Source organism: Andrographis paniculata, unplaced genomic scaffold (genome assembly GCF_009805555.1).
Source record: "Andrographis paniculata isolate CXL003 unplaced genomic scaffold, ASM980555v1 Contig10END, whole genome shotgun sequence".
Taxonomy (NCBI): Eukaryota; Viridiplantae; Streptophyta; class Magnoliopsida; order Lamiales; family Acanthaceae; genus Andrographis; species Andrographis paniculata.
This window is the reverse complement of record NW_026137380.1, coordinates 1,465,777-1,487,065: the sequence shown is the minus strand read 5'-3', so window position 1 is coordinate 1,487,065 and position 21,289 is coordinate 1,465,777. Positions and strand designations below refer to the sequence as shown.

The following is a 21,289-nucleotide window of genomic DNA, read 5'->3' as shown; positions in this document are numbered from 1 at the left end:
AAATTTTAATACGTAACGTGTCAATAATAATGATATGAGGTTTGGCAGCCAAATATAATTGGAAATTGCTAATTAAAATTTGATGCGTGTCCAATTTATGTTTATCAATTTGCAAAATATTTTTATTTTATTTTATTTATTTCAAATATGAAATAAAACAGTATAATGATTGATATAAGGCGTAAGGGTGTGCTTTATTGTTTTTTTTTAATATATAAATAAAATTAAAACTAATTATTCGGAAAAAAAAAATCATTTTAAATTTAACAGTTTTGTTCTCTTTGAGTTTATTTTAATTTATTTACTATATAATATAACAGTTTTGTATGTAAATATACCATTTTTTCATATGAAATATTATATTTAATATTTATTTCACTTAAAAAAGAATATACAAACATAATTTTTTTGAAAGAAAATTATCAATTGAGATAATGAAAAATGTCTAGATAAATATATATATGTCTATGAACCTCTTATTTAAAATTGACTGGGCTATTTATTGGACTAAGCCCATCAGACCAACAAAATCTCAAGCCCATTAGCCCAACAAAATCTCAAGCCCACCGTAGTTTTCTTTTTGCTGGGACTTATTTTATTTGTTCGGAATTATTATTATTATTATTATTATTATTATTATTATTATTAAGGGGAAATTTATTATTTTACTAAATGTATAGGAAGACTCTCTTTTACATGTTTTTAATTTTAATTTTGTTTTTAAAACCAATAAAAATTTAATATTTGATGTAGTTTTACCTTGCTATGGGTGAAAATCTAAAATAAATGAAATATAAAATTGAAGAAGCTTTATAGATAGGTAAAAGAAGTATTTTATTTACGATTGTTTAGTTTCCAACAAGGTATTATTATGAGATACTTAAAAAATAATTATTGACAAATAATATCAAATTTTAATATATCTAAAAATTAAATTACTTAGCATAGAATTATTAAATAATTTATTTTGAGAGAGTGTATATTTAACTATAAAATCATAATTCTATGCACAAATATATTTATTAAAACAAATTATATCATATAATAAATTAATATAATGTGTTTATATATAATTAGGGTAATATATATGTGTAAGCTATATATATATATATATATATTTAAATTAATTAAGTACGAAACAGTATCAGTTGCTATATGTATATAATATTTAAATTGATTGATTATGTATAAAAAGAAGTTTCTTGGGGATGGGTCTCTAACTTTGACTAGTCTATGCTTCCAGAAATGTGAAATAACTCTACTTGCACTTGTATGATTAGACTTTGATTTTATACATTTAGATTAAAATAGTAAAAATTGAATTTTACATTTATGGATCTCAAGAGTAATGCAATATAAGTAAAATCTAACAAAGCAAATGAACTTATTTATGTTTGAATTTTATTTATTTATTTTTATATAAATATTGATTTAAATAATATAACAAAAACTTGAAAAATAGTTACCACCAGCCGCCATTAAAATTCTAAAATGCATAGGGAGTACGACGTCGTTTTTCTTCTAGTGAAGCGCTACGTACGGACGGTCCAGATTGGCGTAGCTGACATTTCTAGGAAGGTTCTGTAACACAGAGCGGCGCGCGTTAGCAGTTGGCGCAATATAGCCCCCACCCGTGGCATGGCACCACACGCGTTGGCTTCACCAATCTTTTGAAAATTCGCGGTCCAACAACGAAGGCAGTTTTTCTCCGTTTCGCTTTCCAGCTTCGCGTGGATTTCTTCTCCAGATTATTCCTCTGTTTTTGTTGCTTCTGCTCCAAGTTTGATTCCTTAATCCGGTTATATTATCTTGCGAACTTGAAGTTCTTGGCGGTTCCGGCGGCGGACGGTGATCGTAGGGTCAAAATTTTGGTACAGTGGTCCTGTTTTTGTTGGTTGCGGTGGGGAAAGTTGAGTTAGTGATGGCGACGATGGAGAGTTTGATTGGACTGGTAAACAGGATACAGCAGGCCTGCACCGCCCTCGGAGACTACGGTGGCGACGACGACAAGGCTTTTTCTTCTTTATGGGATGCTTTACCCTCCGTCGCCGTTGTTGGTGGCCAGGTCAGTAAATGAATATCATCCAGGGTGATTGTTATGCTAAGCAGTAATAAAGTTTCTCAAGGAAGAAAATAATTTATCATACGTTTGTATGAGGCGGCGGAATTTGTTATTAGCAGTATTTTTTTTAGATTTTAGCAATGGAAGGGTCTGTGGATGCATATAGGAGATTTCATTTGTTAGGGAGTCGAGGTGAGGTTGATTTCGGTTTTGTGATTTGAGCTGAATGCAGAGTTCAGGAAAGTCTTCAGTGTTGGAGAGCATTGTAGGACGTGATTTTCTGCCTCGAGGATCTGGTGAGTCCTGTGATCTTTTTCAAGAGGATTGTGAAATTAATCTTGCAATTTGCATACGATCACTTTTGATTTGACTCTTTCTTATACGGATGTTGGATTCAGGGATTGTTACAAGGCGGCCATTGGTGTTGCAACTGCAGCAAACTGAGGAAGGGCAAAAGGAATATGCAGAGTTTGGGCACTTGTCTGGAAGGCATTTCACTGATTTCTGTAGGTGCAAAGTTTGATTATTCATATCGAAGGAATTGTTGTGTTGTCTTACCTCTAAATGATGCATTGTTAATTCTCTTGTTTAATATAAGAACCGAAATCATTCATTTACTGAGCGAAATAGCATAATCTTCAAATCTTAGGTATTTGGAGGACCTAACATAAGCAAGGGTTGCGCCAATATTATGCTTTGATGTTAGTGATAAAATCTTGATGTATAAAATTTCCATTGCGTAACTATTAGGTATATTGTGTTATCATGCCTAACTATTATCATCTTTGGGTAGAGAATTTGATATGCCTACCTTCATTGTTGTTAAACTATATTTAGAAGAAGTAACTAAACATCTCATGGCGGGCTATTGTGATGCGTGTATACTGTTGGATACAGTATTTTAGCACTGATAACTTTAGAAGTTATGCTTCTTTGAGTTTATTGAAACAATGTGTATCTTCTTATCATTTCGGACAGCTTTGGTTCGCAAGGAGATTGAGGATGAAACCGATAGAATAACAGGGAAGTCGAGACAAATTTCTCCAGTTCCTATTCATTTAAGCATCTATTCACCCCATGGTAATTTTTTCTTTTTTTTTTTGTCATTGAGCTAATTTTTGTGAAATTCCTTTTGGCAGAAAGACATAATATTCTAAGTATTAAAATTCCAAATTACTATACCAAGATATCAGTTTGTCCACTGCTGATTCTTTTGAATTGCTTCTTGCAGTTGTCAACCTAACTCTGATTGATCTTCCTGGTTTGACAAAAGTTGCTGTTGGTAAAGTGCATACTTGTTACTCTTCTTGGAACTTATATATACATACACACACACACATATCTCCAATTCATTGATTTTACTAATGCAAAGACATCTGATTTGCAGAGGGGCAACAAGAAAGTATAGTCCAAGACATTGAAAATATGGTTCGCGCTTTCGTTGAAAAGGTAAGGATTAGAATTTTTCTACATGTGTTTCCAAATATGTGAAACTGTCCCTTCATTATATGACTGGTTCAAATATTATACATGAGCATGAATGCCCCTCTTATTGGTACTTCAACTGTATTGAATCAGATATATGCAATGCATCTACTCTGGTTTGCATAAATAGAATAAACCATTAATAGCCATAGGATGAATTAATGGAATGAAAACATAATAATATATGGCTAAGGAACATAAATATTTTTTTTTCATTTCACTTTCATGGTTGGTAAATAATATGTGCAACATTTTTTTTGGTAATGTTTCTATGACTAGCAAAATTCCCATCTAATAAATTTCGTATTATTATATTTTACATATTTTGACATAATTCAAAATTCTACACCAAATTCAAATGTTAATCATCAGCCTAAATTCTTCCTAGAAAATTACATATATTAAAATTATAGCATATTTTCATATCCAATAAATATATATGGTCATAAAGCATCTTATCTACTTTGTTGCTTATAATTAGTGAAAAACTAATACAAAATACAAAGCATAACTTTAGGCAATATGTCCCATTAAAATAATATTTAGAAAAGTATATTTATATCTATATATTATATTTTATCAAGCTATATACATAATAAATTAGTAAGTAGTAAATTATACATGGATAAATTCAATAGATATAATGGTCTATCATTAATTTATAGAATGTACATATACATATTATGTTTATGAACGCATCGATTATAATTAACTTTTGTTATCTTATTTTTACTCTTTGAATGTTATATATACGTATGTTAGATATGATTATATATGCTTTTGTATATTTAACAAGAAAGTAAAAATTGAAAAGTCTTTTCAGTGTGTGCACGTGTTTCTTCATGGAATAGTGCAAAATTTATCTAGATGTAGTCTAGAATTATATATGCATATAATTTATACACTATCATACTATATAAAAATAAGACGGTAACATAATGAAATCTAATGTGTGCTATAATTACCAATCTATTGGGAATTCATAAATACCTTTGTGAGTATAAAGATTCCCTCATGAATAGAATTTCCTTTCCTAGAATTCTGTAAGCATTGAAAATTCTTCGTCATTTCCTTCTTCCTACATACGAACTCATCGGTCCAAGTGCAATCACTGCACTTATCTTCTTGCATTACTCCATGACTGGTGGGTTTGGATCCATATTGTTGATGTATAAGTTATATATGCAATTACATTTTATGCTATTCTTTAGTTTCTTTCTGTTCATACATTTTCTGCATGCAGCCCAATTGTATCATTTTGGCAATATCTCCAGCCAACCAAGATATTGCCACATCAGATGCTATTAAGCTTGCAAGGGAAGTAGATCCATCAGGTAATATTCAATATCATTTGATATGTAAAAATTGTAAAGGTCAACTAGATATCACTATCTTAGCATTACCACAGTTAAAATTTCATGCAATCAACACAGGTGAGCGAACATTTGGAGTGCTGACAAAACTGGATCTGATGGATAAAGGAACTAATGCGCTTGATGTGAGTGTGCTGTCACTTATCTCCCATACAGATACACATGTTAGCATGAGAAAGTCCTAATGACAGAAAATGAAGAAGGAACTTATATTGCCATAATGCTGCATAAATTGAAGATTATACTTTTTGTGCAGCTGCAGCCACTAGTGTACACCTTTTCAAGATAACCATATATTTGAAGTATAAACCCTGAGAAAATCTTTGTTTGTTGGTGAAAATTCACTGTGATCGGAGAGTAATGTTTCATTAGTTTGAAACTGCAAATAATGTGTTCTTTGCCATTTTGAGCATGCTTCTCTCTCTGCCTCTCTTCCAAGTTTGGGTTATATTGCATTTAACACATTCTTCTTTATTGTTTCATCCAAAAAGTTTTTTGGCCACTTCACTTCATCACCTCTTACTCCTGTTTTTCCACTTCTCCATTTTTACGATCCGAAGTGGTTCAACTAATTTTCAGCTGTATGATATTCTTTTATAGGTTTTGGAAGGAAGATCTTATCGATTACAACATCCTTGGGTGGGTGTTGTCAATCGTTCACAGGCAGATATTAACAGGAGTGTTGATATGATTGCTGCCAGGCGAAATGAGCGCGAGTACTTTGCTACAAGTCCTGACTATGGGCACTTGGCAAGTAAAATGGGATCTGAATATCTTGCAAAACTTCTCTCAAAGGTACAGTTTTCTTCTTACTTTTTGAATGAACATCCTGATACAGCAGAGCTCTTATTGTTGAATATTTTATAAACCAGCAATTGGAAGCTGTAATTAAGGCAAGGATTCCAAGTATCACCTCATTGATTAACAAAACCATTGATGAATTTGAATCTGAGCTGGATCACCTTGGAAGACCTATTGCAGTTGATTCAGGGGTGGGCTTTCTTTCTCTTTTTGTTATGATCTTGATTCAAATGTTTCAAACACATCAACAGCTGAATATATGTTTCAGGCCCGGCTGTACTCCATCTTGGATCTTTGCCGTGCCTTTTTCCGGATATTCAAAGAACACTTAGATGGAGGGTATGTTTCTCCTGGCACTTGTTCCTCTCTTAAGAAAAGCCATTCTCGATAAGCGTTATCAATACCATAACGTCTCATTGTCTGTAATTTCCCTCTTTCGAAATGCTTAATCATAGTTCCACCCCTTCCTGTCCTTCCTACACCTTTTTTCATCAAGTTCCATTCTTCTATTAGTCATATCAATCTTTGATTGGCTTTACTAACAACTCTGCTTCCTGATGAAGGAAATTTTGATTTTATAATATACTATGCATATTTCTTAACTTAAATTTTATCTAACTTTTCTGAACTTGCATGTATTATATGTGTATGATTCTGTCAATTATAATAAGCTGTAACATTGATCATTTCAGCCGATCAGGAGGTGATCGAATATATGGAGTATTTGACAATCAGCTACCAGCGGCTTTGAGAAAGCTTCCATTTGATCGATATCTATCACTGCAGAATGTTAGAAAGATAGTTTCAGAAGCTGATGGTTATCAACCACATTTGATTGCTCCAGAGCAAGGTTATAGACGACTTATTGAGGGATCGTTGAGTTATTTGAGAGGACCTGCTGAAGCTTCTGTGGATGCTGTAAGTAATTTTGAAGTTATAATCGATACGCATGCATTGCATCTATACTTAACCCGTAAAATTATACAGGTACATCTTGTCCTGAGGGATCTTGTGAGCAAGTCAATTGGAGAGTGCCAAGTATGCATAATTTCTTTATCTTCAATGATTGATAATTTGCACATACATAGCTTGTTTCTAAAATTCTGTAATGGAGCAGGAATTGAAACGGTTTCCAAGTCTGCAATCAGCTATAGCAGCAGCAGCAAATGAAGCTTTGGAAAAGTACCGCGAGGAAAGCAAGAAAACAGTCATTAGATTGGTTGACATGGAAGCTTCGTATGTAACTGTTGAGTTCTTCAGGAAACTCCCCCAGGAGATCGAAAGATCAGGAAACCCCGCAGCAAGCCAGCCAGCTGGGAAAGTTGATCGAGCAGGAAGACCCGCGGTGAACCACCCGGGAAGGGATTCCCAAGAAAACGCAAACGCACCACCCGCCTTAAATATTGATCGTCATTCAGACGCACACTTCAGGAGGATAGCGTCCAACGTATCATCCTATGTGCATATGGTATCTGATACACTGAGGAACACAATTCCGAAGGCCGTGGTTTACTGTCAAGTTAAGGAAGCCAAACAGAGCTTACTGAATAACTTCTACCTGCAGATTGGGAAGAAAGAGGTGCTGTTTTATTCCCATATATATACACTTTATCCATACAAAAGTGCATAGACTATTTAGCATTTACATACCCGTCATTCGATGTTGTTGCAGGGTGAACAGCTTGGTGAGTTTCTGGATGAAGATCCGGCTTTGATGGAGAAGAGACAGCAGTATGCAAAGAGGCTGGAACTGTACAAAAAGGCTAGAGAAGAAATAGACTCAGTATCATGGACTCAATCGAATTGACGTATCCAGGTAAGAGATATTTTGTTGGTTAATATTGTCCAAACTTGATCAAGCACAGCAGTAGTAGTATTTGTTAATTGAACAACAAGTGGCTTCAAATTCATGCTATGCATATTTTGGCCCGATACAAGGTTTTGTCACACGTATTCAGTGTATTTCTTGTGTAAATCTGAGCCTCAATATATTTCCGGAACATTGTTGTCCGAGTATAGAATATGCATACAAAACATAGCTTAGAATAGCGTTTGTGCACTCCCTATGCTAATTTTGAATGAGACGAATCGTCATATGCCTAATGTACGACAATATAACAACATCGACCTGTCTCTACCTGTCGAATGGTCAGTTTAGATTCTTGAACATGATGTTGTTAATTTGGTCGATGGCAATGTCGGATATAGGCTCAATGGGCAGCTCTTCACTGTCTGCTGATGGGGTTCGACTTTCTGGCTCCCTACTGAACTCATCTGCATTGATCATAACTTACATTACAGCCCTAAATATGATGGCGTTACAATACAATTCCTGTAACAAACTTGGACTCACCAAACATCGAGTTGAAAGAGGTAGGCGGAGGAGTGGCCATAAAATTCATGCCGAGATAAAGTAGAATGGCCAGCGCTATAGTTACCATTCCATAAGTCGGCACAACCAACGCCCAATACCTGAAAACGTAGAACCGTGGAGACTTCACGTGTAATTATATGCAAGAAGTTTTGTGTAGGAAGTTGGCAAATACTAGAAACAGTCATCAGTTAGAAGATCATTAACAAGGTTTATAATTGGCATAGGCATATATGCAAGAACGAGAATATCATACTGAACTGAAACTGTAATAAGTAACACAAGCATATATTCCATCTAACCTGCTAGGGAAGTAACAGATCCCAACAGAATGCAGCCATCGATCGGGAACATATGCCCACATAATAAAAACAACTGTCGAAGATGGAAGAACATGTCTTAGATGTCACTATAACTATCTTCACTTTGTTAAGACAACCAAGATATACATCGATAGAGAAAATGCAACTAGACAGCTTAGTATGAATTCTATGTTAGATGCTATTGCTCAATGAATGCCAATAGAGCTCAATTGAGTTGCCGGAACCCTAAAGAATTGCATTTTCACGATTGATACCTAACAGTTTCTCGAATTTTGCAAACACAAATTCAAAAAGGAAATGAATTTGAAATGTAGGACTAAGTGGGAATCAATACATTTGATCAATGGATCGAACCTGTTGAAACAACTGTGGTGATGGATCCGACGAATCCATAAACCTCAGAAAGCTTGGGTCCGTGCTCCCCGGAAACTCCGAATCCCGTGGAAGATCGACGTGGGGTATCATTCGCTTTCCGCATCCTGGAGAAGCTTAGGATCCGCCGTGGACTGTTGACGGAATAACGCTCCTCCATTTTTGATTATCAGCCTCGGTTCCGCTGGAATTGAAATTCTATCGTCCTTCGTCTACCTCCGACTGACTGTTCTGCGTCGAGTTGCAGTCGCAAATAACTGAGATGAAACAGCCGACTTCAATAATTGGGCTTCAATTTAACATAAGGGCTGCAGTACTATACCTGAAGCCCATGAAATGTTACGTAGGCCATTCATATTGGCCCAATTTTTCGGACGGAGCAAACCTTTGGGTGGAACGAGCGAGAGAGTAGCGCGGGGGAGAAGATGAGCAGCGCTACATGGAGTCGACTCCAGCTATGGCCAATGCCGCCATCTTCTCTGTTCTTTACACGCTGCAAGCTTCCCATAGGTATTTGTTAGTTTTTCGAATGTATTCATCGTGATGCATTTCTATCGTTCTATTACAGTTTTCCAGCCTGATTTTGCAGCTGGGAGTTTGGTGCCTCCAACAATTATGCAGCAGCCGACGTTGTGTTTCTGTCGCCAAATTCAGACGACTACCTATGAAGTTGTTAATGGAAGCTACGTTCCCAACCGTGATACCCAACCAAGCAAGGTAAAGAAATTTAGTGGCAAGTTTTATTTGTAATACACTTTGCTGTATCTTTACTGGTTATCAATTCTCGTTTAGTTGGAAAAGAATATGTGCTTCTGTGCTCTCTCGGAAGCAATTTAATGGTGTAATGCTCTTCTGTCGCAATCTTCTACGAAGAAAATGTTGATTTTGTTTTGAATTTTTTAGCTTGTTTATGAAATGGAGCAATCCAATTCACCTTATTTGCTTTTCAGGATGGAAAAATAACGCCTCTGGAAGCTGTTGGTGCATTTCAGAAGCTTCCAATGGTGATGCCTTCAGTTGATATTCTATATTCAGCATTGAGGAAGGCAAAGAGGATCTCACCAACAAAGGGTAATTGAATTCCATTTCTTCAAGCAGTATTGAGGTGGAAACTTAAATTTGGCTTTGGAAATTATGTTTGCTAGGTATTGCTAATGCTGCAAAGCGTGAAAGAAATAAGGGTGCAAAACAACTTGATGCATTAATGAAGGTAAATTTCTAGATGTGTTCTTAATTATTAAGGTACTGTTACTCTTCATGTATGGAAGAATCTGTTTATATTAACTTTAGGAGCTTGCTCTGCCGTTGAGAACTTACAAGGAGAACTTCCCCAACAAAAAATATTTGCATCCGTATGAACGGTCTCTTGTTGAGTTGACTCTTGGAGACGGAAACTATGAGGAGGTAGATGCCAAGGCTTTCTTTTGTTACTCTTAAAAAAGGCTGTCTCGAGATGTTACTAATTTTTCTTTTTGTAATTCACTTGTACACTGTGGTTTTAGTAGAATGAAATCATATTTGATCAATCTTCAAACTTGATTGTGCCTGCCTGCCTTCATCTTGTACTTTTTCTAAGTTTCTAATATATGTTATGTTAGCTGTTTCTCTCTTCTTTATTTATTTTTATTTATTTGTTTCTGTATTTTTTGTCTTGGAAAACTCTTAGCATGCGTAGAGCAGTGTATTGTGTATGATTGCCTACATAAATGAGATTTGAATCTTCCTAGTTCCCAAAATTTTGTTATTGCTAGTAAGGTCTACATTTCAAATTATAGAACATTTGTCCTATTATTCGCTTAGGATATTGAAGCTCCTTGTGATTGGCAGGTATTGGGAAAGATTGATACATTGCGGAAGAAATTGGTATCGGTAGGGAAAGAGCATGCCTCCATATGTGCCAAGGTTGTAGTTGGCTGCCTCCTGATTAGTTTTGTTATGTGAACTTGGTGATAAAACTAATTCAATTTTTGGATTTTTTAAAATCTTATTCAATTATCTAATAAAAGTAAACGTTTTATATGGTTGGTTGGAAGGAGGAAATGCTTGATTTGGATTTCCAACACTTCTTATCTTTGCTTCCAATATATCAACCTGAAAAAATACGTTGAAAAAATTACAACTATGCAAATTTCCTGTAAATTTCCAAGAGGAATTGTGCTGGAAAGAACTTGTTTAAGTGTGTTACATCAGCACTTATTTGATTTATAAAGCCTTATATACACCAAGTGACAGTAAGTTACTACATTAGTAGAATATCAGCCATGGCTGCCCATGTCTTTAAATATAAATATATTGGTGCTTAAATCTCAGAGTATACTTTTATAGTAGAGAAACAAACACCAAGTTGATAGGATAAAGGAATGATTGATACGGCTGGTGACGCTGGTTGATTATAGATTTAGCTAGCAAGTGATTTTGAGTTGGTTGAGTAATTTTACATAGCTCTGTTATGTTTTTGCTCCCTCTGTTTTAACTTGCTCAGACACTCAACAATAACTTTGATTTCACGAATTAATAAATTGACATGCTTGATGAATATTTTAGTAACTATTGGCAGTCACTATCTAAGCGCGAAGCTGAGGAGCGGCTGAGTGAGGTTAGTTTAATATATATATATATATATATATATAGACTGTATCTTGCATCTAGGGCCTTTTAATTATCTCAGCAAAGATCTATAGACGCATCATTTATTTTATATTTTCTCTTGCTGGCAGGGAATGAAAAGAATTGAAGAAATCTTTAATTCTGAAGGAAAAGCTATAGATGACCTTTTGAATATTGCGAAGGTAATCTATGTAAATAAATAAGAATCAAGTAACATGCCTGTAAAATGAGTCTTGAACATTTCTCTGTAGCATGGTGTAAAAACTACAGTCACATGGTAGTATTTTTATGTCACTTTTCAACAGCAAAAAGTTTGGCACAAAACAAATTAGCCTCTCAGGATATTAAACGAAAGTTTAATGGATCTTGTGGTTGGGTGGTTTTGTTGTTTTCTGGAATATATATATATATATATTATGTATATTGCATTGGGGCGAAGATAGTTGGGTGTATGTAGTTATTGCATTCTGTAGTGCATCCCTTTTATTTTTCAAATATTCTAGTAATATTTTTGCCTGATTTGCGCTGTACAATTGAGTTACCCGTAAATAATTTGCTCAAATGATACTGACAAGGCATAGGATTAAAGATTTATGTAAATTTCAGCATTGACACTATTGCATGGCAGACGTTGCGGGCAATGCCAGTAGTTGATCTAGATACACCTACTCTTTGTCTTGTTGGTGCTCCTAATGTCGGAAAGTCATCTCTGGTGCGATTGTTATCCACGGGAAAGCCTGAGGTAGGCCTGCATATAACAATTCAATCTGACGTTGTTACATCTCAATGATTGATCTTGTGTATTCTGAGAAGCTCATTATAAAGTTGGCATCAACAAACCCTTTCATTCTAGAAAGGAAAATGTCTACTTTCTGTGAGTCATATTTTGTATGTGTTGATCTGATCTCTACATCCTTGAATAATTCTCTTGGTCAGACATTTTTACTTTAATACACAAGCTGCATGGTTAATGGTACATTCAATAAGTTCTTGCCTTCGTTGATTGCCACCGCCAAAAGGTCAATTTATTTTCATCTATTGTAATAATTTATATCTCTAGTAACCAGCGGAGACCAGGTCAAATTTAGGGATATAGGCTTTGTTCACATTGCTAGTGAATTGCTTATTTGAGTTAATGAACATTGAGAAAAGAAATTGGACTCACTATTCTCACAATTATGACAGTGAGAGAAAGTTAACTTCAAGATAAAAAAAGTTGTGTTGAACTTTAAGAAAACTGAGTTTTATGAAAAGCCACATACAACTTTGAAAACAGTAAGTGACAAAGATAAACAAGTATGCAGTCTCAATAGCCTGTGAATTTTGGATTGATCGATCATAGGGAGTTGAGAAAGTTTGCATATTGTGGCGAAATGTACTAGTGAACTAGCAAAGAAGAACTAAAAAGGGAATTGTGATTATGATAATCACGAAAGGTGGGACTAAGTGAAATGAAAAAAACAAATGGGTAAGAACTCAAATGGTTTTTTCTGGAACTTAGTGGAGGAAACACCAAGGCTAATATAACTCTTAGTGATCAGCTCTATAATTTTGGCATATGCGAAGAGTATTGCACTTAATTCTTGCACGCTTTTGTGCAGGATTGCACTAGCTTTCACGTCATACAAGTCTAGTATGGCTATATCTATTGCTTGCTATGATGCATGTGCTTTCAAACCAAATTTGGCTCTATGCCTTTTCTTTTCTTTCAATTTGATAGTATGATTTAGACAATCTACAAGGGATTTATCGTTTAATTATTTTGATGCACTAATGTTTTAGCATGTTTTTGTATTGATTACGTTGGTCTAACATTACTCAGGTGTGTAATTATCCATTCACAACAAGAGGTATTCTCATGGGCCATATCACCTTAAGCTTCCAGAATTTTCAGGTTTGCCTTTTTGGAAAGTGTTAGCATCACTAAAAGTCTCACTCTCCGAGTCTTAAAAAATAATTTTCCTTCAGGTCACAGATACACCTGGTTTATTAAGAAGACGTGATGGTGAGAAAATTTCTGTTTATTCCATCCTCTGGGAATTGGATAACTATAAATCTTTTGAAGGAGAACTTCATCTTCTTGTTTCTGCTCTATGCCTCCACAAACTTCTCGTACTGAGTACATGATTTATTGTTTGGGACTGCAGATGACCGGAATAATTTAGAAAAGTTGACACTTGCTGTCCTCTCTCATTTACCAACTGCCGTGCTCTATGTTCATGATCTCTCTGGAGAATGTGGTACCTCACCTTTAGATCAGGTTACTCAATACGCTTTCGTGGGTTAAAATTGTGAGGCACTTATATTTGGATCTTAATTTTTTGTGCCAAGATGCTTGAGGTTACAGAAGATAAATATATAGAAAAGCTATATTCAGTTTGCTTCAACTTTCATTTAAATCATGATCTCTTTCTACTGTTCCTAGAATGATGAGTTTTCATTTCCTTAATGTATAATTTTGGCCAACCAGTTCTTGTCTAGTTGATGTTCTAGGTGCAATGTTTTGTACAAGAAATTACAATACTTCCCGTCCATGAAGTATGAATATCATTTTTGCAGCAGATTGAATATTTAATTTGTCCAGCTTCTTGTTGATGATTGAAGCCCCCGAAGAAAATTAAATATGTGAATATGTAATATTTCCATCTTGAAGATTTTTAAGAGCCCAAGATACTTCAATTTGTTATGAGCTGTTACCCTTTTGTGCTGATGAGCAAATTTTGTTTGATTCAACAGTATATCATTTACAAGGAAATAAAGGAGAGATTCAGCGACCATCTCTGGCTCGACGTCGTGTCTAAATGTGATCTGTTAAGTGATGCTCCTGCAGTCATCACTGCAGAAGATGGCGATGCTGATAACTTCGAGCTGGCAAAGTATCGCAGAATGGGACCTGATGGAGCGATCCGTGTATCAATCAAGACTGAATTGGGTGTTGATGAGGTGCACTTCTCAGCAACTCACATCTCTTTACTTACGATCCTCCCTCTCATTGTAGCATATGTCTGAATAGATCATTTCTACCATGACTCTACTTGATTTGGGTTTCTTATAGATTTCTAGTCTTAGCGGTGCAATATATAGTCTATATTCATGATCTTTTTAAATGGTACCGTCTGTGAAACACAACAGGTCATATGATTATGTTTCTGCACACTATATATATATATATATATGATCAAGAGTCGATTTTTAAATGTGCAGTTGAAGGATAGAGTGCACGAACTACTAGTTGCTCAGTCTACAAGGATCAAAGACACTACAAATGATGAAGAAAATCGAGAAGCCTTATGAGAAGAGCTTATTCTCGAATAGAGTTTTGAGTAGACTTGATGGTATTCAAGATGACCCCACTTTCATTAAGCAATTTCTTTTAGCTTGATTTTCGGAATCATAATAATGCGAATGTTGATGTCGACAGAAGTTGGTACTATGCAGATGTTCATATATGTCAAGGGAGCCAAGAAAACTCCGTCCCGGAAACTGGCTAGATGTTTGGAGGAGGATGCAATGTGGTGTGTATCCATATGCAGGTTGCCGAAGGCTTAGTAAATATTGCATCGTTGCTGTCGTCGTCGTCTCCTCCATTGACTGTAAGTCCCATATGGCCTGTGTTGCCCTGCAATACCACATTTTGGACATGCTAGTAATCTAACAGCCGTTGTTAACCAAATGATGACCTATTTTTAGTAAAAACACATGTTGAGTGAGATTGCTATCTTAGAAACTCCTGGGACCTCGACTCCTAGTTGAGTGGGATAATGAGATTCCCATTATGACCAAAGAAAAAAACTGTAACGGGTATGGGTAGATCTAGATCCAATATCCAAACCCAATTTATTTAGTTGTTTCGAATTTGGTATCAAGTCGGGTTTTATTTTTTCCTCCCCGCGTCCTCGGTCTATGTTTGGTTGGCTTGTTAACACTATGCTTTTATTTATTTTTATATATTATATTATATAGAATTCATTTAATTTTTTTTCTTTTTTTATGTCTTCTTTTAATTAATAAATATATTTTCATTCATTCAAGAATTTTTATTTATTTGTAAATTAATTTATGCTAATTATAAATAAAAATTTATATTTTTTAATTTATTTATATCATAGTAAGTAAAATTTTATTATGAACAAAATGATATTATCTCAATTAAAAAGTACTCTTTCTAAAGTAATCATACTATTATTTTATTTTATAATAACCAACTTTTAACTTAACAATTCAATCGGTAACTAAACGATCTTTTTTTCTTTCTAAGTTTTTCCCCAATTCGCCGGTTCGGATCGGAGAATTCGGGTCTTACAAAATTTGGATCAGTAATGTCGGGTCAGACCCGATCATTGCCATGGATTTGTGGAAGAATTTAGAAGGAAGTGATGCGTGGGATCGAATCCCCATATTCCCCTCCCCACTACGGAGATGGAATTCGTTTTTGTGATTCCTATGGAATTCGTTTTAGTGATTCCTATTCTGTTCCACGCCACGATTTTGTCACAGTGAAAGCGAAGGCAGGCAGGCAGGCACTGTGGAGGTAAGGTTCACGCGTCGTCTTCAAAAGCACGCAAAGTCACCTTAATTACGCTGCTCCGCAATTCATTCGGGCTCGCCAGCCAACGTGTGGAGACGAGTTTGAGGAATTAATTTTTATTATTATTTTTTTTGATCGGAAGGAATTAATTTTAATATATATAAAGTGGGAGAATATTATTGGTGCTGCAATTGCAATCAATTTCAGCTAATTACCGTTTTGGCGCTGCTGTCCTGTCCTGCCTCTCTATCTATAAATAACCAATTTCGTTGCATACCGACGCCATTCTCAGATCTCGTAGCAATTTCCTAACGTGAGTCCAGATCTTGATTTCCATTGTTTTTTATGCGTTATTAATTGCACGGTTGGTTGGGTGTTTGGGGATTGGGAGCGGTTTGTGCATGTTTCTCAACTAGTTTTTTGAATTGTAATTCGATCGAGCATGGGAGAATTGATAAAATCCTTGGTGTTGCTGTGATCTGATGATAGGTTGTGAGGATTTCTGAAATTTTCGATTGCAGAGAAATTATAGTTCTATACATTGCGTTTGTGTATGTTTGTAGTTGATTGGTTGAATTTCCCTTCGATCTTCTGCGCTAATTGATGTCTCCAATGGCTTTGAAACTTGCCTTTGCAATTGATGCTGATTTCATTTTATTTTATTTTAGGGACTAGTATTTTGTTTGATTACATGTTGGCTAGATCTTGGATTATATATATATATATGGCTTTTCCCATTCCATGGATCTAACATTCAGTATGGATTAGATGAATTTTTGTACATGGAGAATGCTGTGATCTGAATGTATATTCTGCTCGGCGCTTTGATCTGCAGAAGATATACATCTAACCTGAGTGTTGTTTATTTACAGATAATTCAGAGAAATTTCAAAACTAGTTGTCGATATGGGGACCGTTGTGACTACTGCAAACAAGGTTTTTTTATTTTAAAATTATGCCTCTCTTGTTTTCTTATGGTTTTGGTACACTTTATTGGATTCAAAGGCCTGTTTTAGTTGATGGATTTCAAGAAAATGAAGTGTGCTATTTTTGTGACTGTTATTGACGAATAAACTTGGTTGTTTATGGATTGTTAGAATCTCTATTTATGAATCTTTAGGTTAATTAGCTAACTTTGCTCGTCGATCATCCTCAGATCTATGGATTTGTTTAATCAAGATTAGCAACGGAGAAGTTATATATAGGTTTGCAACTTTGCATCCTCATGCGCTGAATATACAGTTCTTTATTTGGTTCAGGAAGCCAATGGAAGTGCAGAAACCAACAAGAAGTTCACCGTAGTTTTTGTTCTGGGTGAGTCTTTTTGATTCATTACACTAGAGTTGCAGAGTTTTGTATGCTTTCACGCTGCCCACATTCTTTAATTGATAAAAACAAGAATAGCGATGCAGAAACTGGGATTATTATTTTTCCATGAACTATAGTATGATGTCCAGCATCTCTTACTTATTCTGGATGCAAATTGTGATGTTTTCCGTCATGATCTCTTCAATTTGAACAGGTGGACCGGGCAGTGGTAAGGGCACTCAGTGTTCGAATATCGTCAAACATTTTGGTTACACTCATCTTAGTGCTGGCGATCTCCTTCGAGCGGAGATAAAGTCTGGTTCTGAAAATGGGTACATCTTTGTTCTGGAATTCTTTTTATTTCAATTTCGAATAAGCTCGTTGGACTTGATTTGTGAACTCACTATATAAGCATAGATGAGCCCGACTTTTGGTTTCTTGTGAGGTCTGTCTCTTTGAAGAAATGAATGATAACTATTAACTACAAATTCAATATTATGATTTATTGATTTCTCAAAATTTTGGTTTCTTAAATTTGGTTTGCAGGACAATGATTCAGAACATGATTAAGGAGGGTAAAATTGTACCTTCGGAGGTAACAATTAAGCTTCTCCAGCGAGCAATGAACGAAAGTGGAAATGACAAATTTCTTATTGATGGTTTCCCTCGTAACGAGGAGAATCGAGCTAATTTTGAATCTGTTGTAAGTTCATGTTTCTCCAATGCATCCATGCCAATGTATAAACATTTTCAAGAAAAAAAAATACAAACCCGAAAAATATTTACCCTCCTTTTTTTATAGACCGGCATCGTGCCCGAATTCGTGCTTTTCTTTGATTGCCCCGAGGAGGAAATGGAAAAACGTCTGTTGAGCAGGAATCAGGTCAAAATGTTCGATTATTTCCCAAAATAAAACCGCCTATCCATTCATCTCGATCTTTATCAATACTTCTTTTCCTGCTTGCAGGGCCGAGAAGATGATAACATCGAAACAATAAGGAAGAGGTTTAAGGTTTACATGGAATCCAGTCTTCCCGTAATTGAATATTACAATGCTAAAGGGAAAGTCCGGAAGGTAATTACTTTATAATTTCATTACCAATTCTACGAATATTTTGTCTGAGGTTAGATTAGGTCGGGAATCGGGATATTGTAGCTGATACATCTTTAATTCAGATTGATGCTGCAAAGCCAGTTGATGAGGTTTTTGAGACAGTCAAAGGAGTTTTCGCCCCGGCAAGCAACAAGGTAAAGCCATATTTCGAGCATGTGTCCATCGAGACATGTAGGGTGTGTTCGTTTGGACAATTCTTCCAAATTTCTACTACTATTTATTAAATTTTTTTTTCCACAAAAAACATCTAACCCAAATATTTAATTTTTATTTTTTATATTATATTAAAAATTAATTTTACATTCAAAACATCGCATCAACTCCTATTTATATCACACCATACAACTATTTAAATTAAAAAAATTTTATTATTCAAATTTTAACTCAAAATTCAAACCCTGGCAAACACACCGGTAATGGATTTTTATTTCCGGGCTTCTTGCAGGTTGCTGCATGAAGATGAGGCTACTTCTCTCCCCCGGTAGCTCCGCCTATATCAGTGTAAGAAACGGTTTTTGTAAGGGACGATGAAAGTGTCTATAGATGTTACTTTGGTGTACGCAGTCCCGTTGATCAGGTATCGGCCGGCCGAAGAAACTGAGTTCTCTACAGTTTTGTTCTGCAGGTGTCTTTGTTACTTTCTGTGTGCCCTTTGTGGAGCTGATAGTCATTGTCATCAGTCGCCTGGAGTTATTACATACATACATTCACATATATACATATATATATATATAATATATTTGCATATATGGTTTTTTTTTTTTTTTTAATTGTTTTCAGAAGCAGAGACATAGTATGTTGATGAGGGGTTGTGGCCCTGTACTGTTGTTATACTATATTCACTAGTTTTATTTGAGGTTATTACAACCTCCATATGCTACCAAGATACATACATACATACATGTCTGTTTCAAGATTCTTAGAAGCATTAGTGTTTGGTTTTGATTCGAAATAGAGATATTAATTTGAAATTTGATTTAAACTATACATGTCTGAGTCTGGGTTTGTTTCTTTAATCTCAAATCCTCCAATTTTGGATTTTGCTTTTTTTTGAAAAAAAATAAAATATTTCCTGCCCCTTAACTTAATTATCTACCAACACTACCTTTCTATCATACCATACTTAATAATAATACTTTAGTTTTTTTTATCTTTATTAGCGGGGCAAAATATCTTATACATTATTTTAATATTAAATTTAAACAAAAAGTATGTAAACCAAATAAAAAGAATGGATAAAAAAATAAAAACGAAAAAATAATAATAACATCAATTTTGGAGTATAAGTTTTGTCCGATTTAGAGTCCCATGTTGTGTCATCAAGAATCACACAAATATTATATCATTCTCCTGTATGGTGTCGAGAATGATCCCGAGTCGACCCTCTATGCGCTCGTTCCTCTTGACCTCGTACGATATTGCATACACATCCGCTTCCTTGGATCGCTCGGCGATCAACTTTCCTATGACTCGACAGGCGTTGTTGTCCGTGAGCGATGGCAATGTGTTCCTCAGATCCCTGGAGTTCGTGGTGGCTACTGATATCACTTTGCTCGTGCCTCGGTGCATCACTTTGGCGTGAATGAAGCGTTTTGAGAAGAACACGTTTAGCAGGAATGGTCTCATGTACATGTCTGTCCGTTGCTTCCATGACTTCCGGTTTGGCCTCTTCGCAGCTTCTCCTCGCGATCTTCGTGTCCAAGCAGATTCTATGATCAGGCCCTGTCGATCAATGTTTCATGGTACAGGATCTTAGGTTGAACAGCAATGTGATATATATGTGTATTATGTTTATGAACTAAATTCATCAACCAAACAAAATTTTAAAAATGTTTATGCTACATGATCTCCAGCTGACGGATGTGTGTTAAATATGTTTTTGACTAAATTAATCAACCAACGAGATCTGAAAATGTTCGGACTACGAGATCTCAAGCTGAATCAAAATGCAGCAGCGTGACATATGTAATGTGTTTTACAAAATTCATCAACCAACAAGTCCTAACAACACTCATTTCTGATTTTTATTTTTTTTTCAAAAAGCTGATATCAGAATAGCTGCCACAATGAAAACAGGAGTTGAGAGTGGAAGATGATTTTTGGTTGAAGAAAAATGAAATGCAATTCGATGTATAAACATTGATTCTTACGAGTAAAAATCATATTTGATAGCCACAGTTGAGTCGCACAATTGCAAGTAAATTTACAAATTAATAAGCTCTTCAACAACGGTATTCGATTTTACACAGCGTTCCCCAAACGGCCAAACCATCAGCACTTCAACTGTTTTAACATAATTAGGGTTTCATGTTCAGCAACGAAGCTACCATATCCATCAGTAATCTCTATCCTTTTTTTTAAAAAAAAGTGTGTCTATCAGGAATACAACGGATATCGAAATTCACAAAAAATCTCAACAGATCGGCGGAAAATTTACCTGGTGCAGAGCCGGAACTGAAGTGGATAAGATCGAATTACTGACACGAAGCTTGATGCTCGGAAAAGACGACGACCACGATAGATGACCTGTACCTTCTCCTTTACTTGAAAATAGCTCCGACGAGAGAGGCGGTGCCGCCGACACTGACAATGACACAGAAACCGCCGCCATGCCTTCTTCTACAGACGTCGAGAAACCATTCCCGCGGAAGTTCCTCAGAGATATTTTACACACCTGAGCTGAGTTGAGTTCGAGTTAAAACAATCGGACCAACCCTACACTTGGGGGCCCAATTTAAAAAACAATTATCTAAGGCCCATTAGGCCCAATACAAAAACACTATCGCCGTGTGATCGCAGTAGTTGGTTTGACCATACCCGTACAGTGTTTTTTTTTATTGAACAGAAAAATGAGACAATATATAAATTCATTTCAATTCCAGATTTACGATCAAATATAATAATTAATCACAACCCCCTCAGTGACCAGTTACAACTTCTTGACT

At 35.4% G+C, this 21,289-nt stretch overlaps 5 protein-coding genes across 12 annotated transcripts; 3 read left to right on the top strand and 2 right to left on the bottom strand.

Annotated features, from left to right (window-relative positions):
- The first annotated feature begins 1,627 nt into the window (after positions 1-1,627).
- Positions 1,628-7,721, top strand: LOC127264203 (phragmoplastin DRP1E-like). Its single transcript, XM_051293696.1, has 15 exons — positions 1,628-2,065; positions 2,295-2,358; positions 2,461-2,568; positions 3,041-3,142; positions 3,294-3,344; positions 3,450-3,511; positions 4,791-4,881; positions 4,981-5,045; positions 5,521-5,715; positions 5,793-5,912; positions 5,990-6,060; positions 6,414-6,639; positions 6,709-6,759; positions 6,839-7,300; positions 7,394-7,721. The coding sequence occupies exons 1-15, from the start codon at positions 1,922-1,924 to the stop codon at positions 7,526-7,528; spliced, it is 1,947 nt and encodes a 648-aa protein (XP_051149653.1). The 5' UTR covers positions 1,628-1,921; the 3' UTR covers positions 7,529-7,721.
- On the bottom strand, positions 7,372-9,043 carry LOC127265254 (phosphatidylinositol N-acetylglucosaminyltransferase subunit P). 2 transcript variants are annotated; one of them, XM_051295097.1, is made up of 5 exons: positions 8,770-9,043; positions 8,395-8,467; positions 8,075-8,193; positions 7,860-7,995; positions 7,372-7,484 (listed from the first exon to the last, which is right to left on the bottom strand). In XM_051295097.1, the coding sequence occupies exons 1-4, from the start codon at positions 8,945-8,947 to the stop codon at positions 7,871-7,873; spliced, it is 495 nt and encodes a 164-aa protein (XP_051151054.1). In that variant the 5' UTR covers positions 8,948-9,043; the 3' UTR covers positions 7,372-7,484; positions 7,860-7,870. The 2 variants fall into 2 exon arrangements, with proteins under 2 accessions (XP_051151054.1, XP_051150975.1); XM_051295018.1 differs by lacking the exon at positions 7,372-7,484 and having other exon boundaries at positions 7,817-7,995.
- On the top strand, positions 9,041-14,871 carry LOC127264508 (nucleolar GTP-binding protein 1). Of its 5 annotated transcripts, none has more exons than XM_051294150.1 (15): positions 9,041-9,297; positions 9,377-9,504; positions 9,738-9,858; positions 9,933-9,997; positions 10,078-10,191; positions 10,615-10,689; positions 11,345-11,383; positions 11,505-11,576; positions 12,023-12,136; positions 13,217-13,288; positions 13,363-13,399; positions 13,542-13,654; positions 14,131-14,337; positions 14,599-14,729; positions 14,833-14,871. In XM_051294150.1, exons 1-14 carry the CDS (start codon positions 9,213-9,215, stop codon positions 14,686-14,688), a joined length of 1,332 nt encoding a protein of 443 aa, XP_051150107.1. In that variant the 5' UTR covers positions 9,041-9,212; the 3' UTR covers positions 14,689-14,729; positions 14,833-14,871. The 5 variants fall into 5 exon arrangements, with proteins under 5 accessions (XP_051150107.1, XP_051150154.1, XP_051150065.1 ...); XM_051294197.1 differs by having other exon boundaries at positions 14,819-14,871; XM_051294108.1 differs by having other exon boundaries at positions 14,816-14,871.
- A 934-nt stretch (positions 14,872-15,805) lies between these two features.
- Positions 15,806-19,337, top strand: LOC127264995 (UMP-CMP kinase 3-like). Of its 3 annotated transcripts, none has more exons than XM_051294736.1 (10): positions 15,806-16,235; positions 16,795-16,858; positions 17,182-17,236; positions 17,445-17,562; positions 17,777-17,933; positions 18,033-18,113; positions 18,198-18,305; positions 18,407-18,478; positions 18,790-18,845; positions 18,970-19,337. In XM_051294736.1, the coding sequence occupies exons 2-9, from the start codon at positions 16,829-16,831 to the stop codon at positions 18,799-18,801; spliced, it is 633 nt and encodes a 210-aa protein (XP_051150693.1). In that variant the 5' UTR covers positions 15,806-16,235; positions 16,795-16,828; the 3' UTR covers positions 18,802-18,845; positions 18,970-19,337. The 3 variants fall into 3 exon arrangements, with proteins under 3 accessions (XP_051150693.1, XP_051150622.1, XP_051150757.1); XM_051294665.1 differs by having other exon boundaries at positions 15,807-16,235; positions 18,957-19,337; XM_051294800.1 differs by lacking the exon at positions 15,806-16,235 and adding an exon at positions 16,393-16,411 and having other exon boundaries at positions 18,957-19,337.
- Positions 19,338-19,582: 245 nt separating this feature from the next.
- Positions 19,583-21,020, bottom strand: LOC127265173 (uncharacterized). The gene is made up of 2 exons (XM_051294910.1): positions 20,782-21,020; positions 19,583-20,066 (listed from the first exon to the last, which is right to left on the bottom strand). The coding sequence occupies exons 1-2, from the start codon at positions 20,953-20,955 to the stop codon at positions 19,671-19,673; spliced, it is 570 nt and encodes a 189-aa protein (XP_051150867.1). The 5' UTR covers positions 20,956-21,020; the 3' UTR covers positions 19,583-19,670.
- Between the last annotated feature and the right edge of the window lie 269 nt (positions 21,021-21,289).